This window comes from Primulina eburnea, chromosome 10 (assembly GCF_022965805.1).
Source record: "Primulina eburnea isolate SZY01 chromosome 10, ASM2296580v1, whole genome shotgun sequence".
Classification (NCBI taxonomy): Eukaryota; Viridiplantae; Streptophyta; class Magnoliopsida; order Lamiales; family Gesneriaceae; genus Primulina; species Primulina eburnea.
Window position 1 is genome coordinate 3,665,639 of NC_133110.1, and position 6,000 is coordinate 3,671,638.

Genomic DNA, 6,000 nt, shown 5'->3' on the forward strand with positions numbered 1-6,000 from the left:
AAAGACTCGTGAGACTGTCTCACAAGAAACTCACTCTCATTTTAAATATAAATTATACATCATTTCAGCTAGTTTAAATCCACGTGATTTCGTCGAGTTTGTATCAGACTATAGCATATAAGCTTTTACAAAGTTGGAAGAGATATTGAGCTCGACCTCAAAACCTCTTCCACCAAAAAAAAAAAAAAACACGGTTTCCATTGTTTCCCAATTATATTGTTTTGTTATTTTTTTGACATTTTCAAAAATTTATTTGCATCTTCACTTCCTATCAATCTAACAACTCAAAAGTTGCAAACCATGTGAACCTCATTTTATTTTAAAAGTATGTTTTTTTATGAGTCGACATCGTCCACATATATATTGTAAGATTGACATCCATACAATACAATAAATAATAATAATTTTGATATAAAAATAATATTTTTTATTGATTAAATCGAATCGAAAATTCGTTTTACAAAATTAATATTCGGATATATCGTGGAATCATAAAAATATGAATATTCAAAACGCATAATATGAATAACGCATTATGAATATTTGAATCCAAAATTCGTTTCACAAATTAATATTCGATATCTCGTGGAATTATAAAAAATTGAATATTCACAGCAGATGATATGCATTAAAATTTAATAAAAATACAAGATACTTGGTAAATGCTACATTTCAAGTCCAGGCTGATCAAACTCGGATAATTCAGATAGCTTGGTCTCTCAATTGAAGACGACAATCGGTTTTTTCTTTTAGGGTTTTCGATCCTCTTTCTGATCCCTTTGGATTCATCCGACAATCGACGACTTACACCATTTCAAAGTCATGTTCAAGAATTTTTGGTAATCATCTGTTTCTCAAATCAATCGGTTTCCATTGGAAGGAAGTAATGACTTAATATTAATTGATGCTTTGAACTTTTTCTGTTTTACATGATTTATTTGCCTTTCGCGATGAGACTCTTGCTTTATTAGGCCTGCAATTTATTGATCTTTTATTGTTTCTAATCGAATTGTAGGAATTCTCAGGAGCAGCAATCTCAGCCACGGCCACAGGAGATGCCTACAAATTCGTGGTATCCCCCTTCTGTTGTTGGTTCACCAAGCTCTTCACGCCCGGCGACGCCTGGCGCTGGCTCCAGCAGTTCTAGCGGTTTCACTGTGTCAAGACCTGTAGATCGACAAAACTCTCTGGTGAATGTTTCACCTGCAGAAGCCGCAGGCATCATTGCTTCGTTGAAAGATAAAAGGTGAGTGCTTTGTATCGTTAAGTTGAATGGGACGATTAGTCCTGAATTTCATTTTTTCTTCCAACGTTTTCAACCTATTAAATAATTCTACTTTTCATCAATTTTTTGTTCTGTGTTGTAAGGCATTAGTTCCTGCTTGGTGAAGTTGTAAAAATATGATTTTTTTGAGTACCTTAATAGGAAGAGAAATTCGACGACTTTATCACATTGTTGTTCCTAACCTGTACCAATCAACAGTGAAACTGAAGATCAGTCAAGGGCGACGTTACTCACCAATGGGATAAAAAAAGTAGACGATCTCATGGTGGTGAATGTTAATAAAGGAAAAATGAAGAAAGATTATGTTAGAAGTTCAACTTTCATTGGTTCATAACGACACTGTTTCTAATTTCGTCCAGTTGGAGGATTATTCCTCCGCTCCTTCTATATCTTGGGATTTGCATTTGCGGAGGGATCTTTGTTAGGATCTTTAGAGAGTGTCGGATTGGTTGAAGGGTTGAATATACCTGGGTGTGGGTTGGGGATTGTTAAGGAGTTTTCTAAGTAAAATCATTTTATGAGTCTTTATTTCTGATTAGAGATGTCCCCATGTTCCCGTTCTTTAATGTCATTTGGAAAAGCCCTGTCCCATATAAGGTACAAATATTCTCGTGGACTGCAGTGCTGGGTAAATTGCTCACTTGTGATATGATGCAAATAAATGGTCTTTGTGTGCTTTGTGTCCTATTGGTGTGTTTTGTGTCGGATGGAGGTGGAGAATTAGGATCATATATTTATTAAGTGTTCTTTCATCAGAATTCTTTGGTACGAAGCTTTGGAGGAGATGAATTTGGTATGGGTGGTCCGGAGGTTAAAAAAAAAAACAAACAATTGTGTCATTTTGTTCTTTGTTGGGCTCATTCTTGATTATTTTTGTTGATTTTCAGGCATTACTTGTTTGGATATGTTTTGGTTAAATCGAGTCTTCTGTTAGGCCCATGTGGTAACTATAGGCAGGTTCTCATACCTAATAAGGCACTTAAGCGAGATTTATGTATATCCTTTTTCCTTGATACTTTGAGTTTTAATATTGAATTTAGAGTATTATTTGTGCTCTTCTTGAACAAAAGATTTTATAGGAGCGTCATCTTTGTGGCAATCGAAACTCGACTTATCATCGTCATATAATAGCTGTTTGGATGTGGCATCTACAAATTGATACCAGGTTCTGACCTCTTTATTAGTAAATGGTCGGGGTTCGTAGCTAACGTGTGGCTTAGGTTCCTGCTAGATGTATAAGCAACAGGTTGAAGCTTTCTATGGTAGTGTAAGCCTTTGTTGAACTAGCAATTTTTGTGGATTTGTTTATCATATTTTTATGTATCTTATTGATATATTTTCGGGGTTCACATCTAATTCATCAATCAATTTGTTCTTTATCTCCTCGTATAAGATAGTGATGAAGTGTGAAAGTGAGTGTCACATGTTAGATACTGCTTTTAAGCTTTCTCTATTTGTTTAGAATCCAATTATCTTAACATTATCACATTCTCTTACTTTGTCATCTGCAAAAAAATTAATATAAACGTGTATGTAAATAATTTTGGCAGTAAATTGTCATATATCTGTAAACTTGTAGAGTGTCCATCATCTTCTCCATTTTTTGATGTTTCAGTGTTGATGAGCTGAGGAAGCTCCTATCCGACAAGGAGGCATATCAGAACCTCTTATTTTCACTTGAACCTGTCAAAACTCAAAACAGGGTACGTTACATTTCGTGGTTTTTATAATACGTCCGCACTCCACTGTTCAGTCATCTTACTTGACCAAGGTTCACATGCAGGGTTCTGCACTTTTTGTACGATAGGTATTTTTAGAATTATGTGCGATAAAAGTGTCTCAAGTAGGTGAAAACAATAATTTTGGGGCCTTTTATGTTATGTCATAATGACATACCTTTTAAATTGACGAATATTAATAATTTTGAACTTCCATTTGCTTCTGAACATTTAAAAGGGGTGTGTGACTGTTTCTTGAAGCCAATCATTGTTTTTTATCGATCTGAGTTTTTTCGTATAATGCATGTCACAAAATATGCTGGACTGTCTCTTGTCATTTGATATGATTTGAGTTTCTGTTGTCTTTGCACTCACACGACTCCTCTCATTTTGACACTGTATTTTCTTCATCCACATCATTGCGAGTTTAATTGCCAGAACTATTTTGACACACTTCACAATTTTCTTTATAACCAAATTAGGTCAGAGATGAACTGAGGAACGAAACACTGCAGCTTGCTAGTAAGTTGTTTATTTACTTTTGCTTTAATTTCTATTTGAGTGCAAGACCACATTATGATCATAATCAAATAAAATTATTGATATTTCGCTTGCAGGAGAGAATCTGGAAAAAGAACCACGCATAATGGAGCTTAGGAATCAGGTAAAGTGTTTGCCCTCTGAGAAGGCATATACTTTATATTTTCCTTCAACGTTTAATTTAGCTGCAAGTAAATGATTGAAATCGTGTTTATCTACCTTTTGTGGCTTCAGTGTAGAATCATTCGAACAACAGAGCTGGCCTCTGCACAAGAAAAACTGCATGATTTAGAGGGGAAAAAGGAAGAAACAATGAAATATTATTCTCCCTCTTCTCTCCTGCATAGACTACAAGGTAGTTTTAACTGCATGTTTTATACAGCTAATTTGTCACTCTTACATATTTTGTATTGAACTTTGAAATTTGGAAGCAGTAACCCAGTCTCTTTCTTGGTTTCGGGATAATACCCATTTCCGTCCTTTTCGTTAACCGTTTTTCCCATTTCAGTCCCTCATGATTTTTGACTGCTTAATTAATCCTTCATGTTTTCAAAATATTCCCGAATTGGTCCCTACCGTTATCCTGACGTTAAGGTTAACGTTGACTTGCGAAAAACGGTAGAAATTAGCGACGATTTTTCAAAAGCCGTTACTAATTAGCGTCGCTACTAAAATAAATTTTAAGTTTTTTTAAAAAAAATTATTAAAAGTAATTTTTTATTTTATGGAAATATTAAACCGTCGCTATTTAGCGACGGCGTTTAAAAACCGTCGCTATTTAGCGACGGCGTTTTAAAAACCGTCGCTAATTAGCGACGAGGTTTTAACTCGTCGCTAATTAGCGACGGTTTAATATTTTTATAAAATAAAAAAATTAATTTTAATAATTTTTTTTAAAAAAACTTAGAATCGGACTATGCTAACAATATTAATGATCTTAACTAACACTTAAAAATTTACAAAAAATTAAAGCGAAAAAATTTACCCAAAGTCGAAACTAAAATCGTGTAAGAGAAAAAAATTTTAAGTGTTGTGAATTGGTGTGTATGAAAATGAAAAGAGAGTATATTTATAGACAGTTTGCTTTATGCTTTTGGTAAAATAGCGACGGTGCTTGCAAAACCGTCTATACTTCAAGGTTAATAATATTACCGTCGCTATTAGCGACGGTGTTACCAAAACCCGTCGCAAACTGTCTATAAAAATACTCTCTTTCCATTTCATCCACACCACTTCGCAACACTTAAAATTTTTCTCTCTTACACAATTTTAGTTTCGACTTAGGGTAAACTTTTTCGATTTAATTTTTTGTAAATTTTTAAGTGTTAGTTAAGATCATTAATATTGTTAGCATAGTCCGATTCTAAGTTTTTTTTGAAATTATTAAAATTATTTTTTTTTTATTTTATGAAAATATTAAACCGTCGCTGATTAGCGACGAAGTTTTGAAAACCCGTCGCTAATTTAGCGACGGTTTAATAAAAACCGTCGCTAATGTCAAGTCAACGTTAGCCTTAACGTCAGGATAACGATAAGGACGAATTCGGGAATATTTTGAAAACACGAAGGATTAATTAAGCAGTCAAAAATCATGAGCGACTGAAATGGGAAAAGCGGTTAACGAAAAGGACGAAAATGAGTATTAACCCCTTGGTTTCACATACAAGTATCTGTTTCGACTAGGAGGAAAGTGATTTTTACACACTCATCACAATCAGAGTCTTATCATGTTTGACTCGACCAGTCCCCTTTTTCCCAATTTGCCCCAGAATTATCGGATTTAAGTTGGTCTTTACTTATTATGATCTGTTGATTATACAACAAACCTTTCTCCCTTACTTCTTCCTCTCACATTTTTCTTCATTTTTCCTGAAACACGATACTTATTTCCTGCATCATATATATTATTCATTCTTCTTGACAAACTTGATTGAACTTTTGCGCCTTGGATCTTGAACTTTTCCTCGTGCATTTCTTTAAGCCTAAACTTGCACGACATTTGCATATGACTGAAGGGACAGATGTTTTCCTCAAAACCATGCCTACGGTTTTCAAGGAGACTGGAAATTGAAATTATTGAACTACTTATCATCAATACGACTGTTGTCTGATCGATAGTCGTGGTTGCATTGTGTAGCTGCAATGAATGAAACAGAAGAGGAATCCGATGCCTTTCACAGGCAGCTTCTTGACAGAGAGAACGATCTACCAGCTTTTGTGCAAAAATACAAGAAGATGCGCTACACTTACCATAAACGCTCTATTACCCATCTTTCTGCAAGGACATCATCATTCACGGCTTGAATCTTTCCATGTGTATATGTCACCAAACAAAAATCTGTTATTCAAACTTGTGTGATTTCTCCTGTAACTACGTAGTAAGATTTTTATTTCATGTAAACCTGTTTTGGGATTTTTGGATAGCGCGACACCTGCTTGTCTCTCTTTGTAGTTCAA

At 34.5% G+C, this 6,000-nt stretch overlaps 1 protein-coding gene and 1 long non-coding RNA gene across 4 annotated transcripts; both read left to right on the forward strand.

Annotated features, from left to right (window-relative positions):
* Nucleotides 1-665: 665 nt before the first annotated feature.
* LOC140842594 (vacuolar protein-sorting-associated protein 37 homolog 1-like) lies at nucleotides 666-6,000 on the forward strand. 3 transcript variants are annotated; one of them, XM_073210604.1, is made up of 7 exons: nucleotides 666-839; nucleotides 1,016-1,246; nucleotides 2,901-2,988; nucleotides 3,486-3,525; nucleotides 3,621-3,667; nucleotides 3,778-3,898; nucleotides 5,559-5,778. In XM_073210604.1, the coding sequence occupies exons 1-7, from the start codon at nucleotides 823-825 to the stop codon at nucleotides 5,612-5,614; spliced, it is 600 nt and encodes a 199-aa protein (XP_073066705.1). In that variant the 5' UTR covers nucleotides 666-822; the 3' UTR covers nucleotides 5,615-5,778. The 3 variants fall into 3 exon arrangements, with proteins under 3 accessions (XP_073066705.1, XP_073066703.1, XP_073066704.1); XM_073210602.1 differs by having other exon boundaries at nucleotides 667-839; nucleotides 5,681-6,000; XM_073210603.1 differs by having other exon boundaries at nucleotides 668-839; nucleotides 1,026-1,246; nucleotides 5,681-6,000.
* On the forward strand, nucleotides 1,259-2,649 carry LOC140842595 (uncharacterized). Its single transcript, XR_012120444.1, has 2 exons — nucleotides 1,259-2,207; nucleotides 2,261-2,649. It is a non-coding gene; the product is annotated as an uncharacterized lncRNA (long non-coding RNA).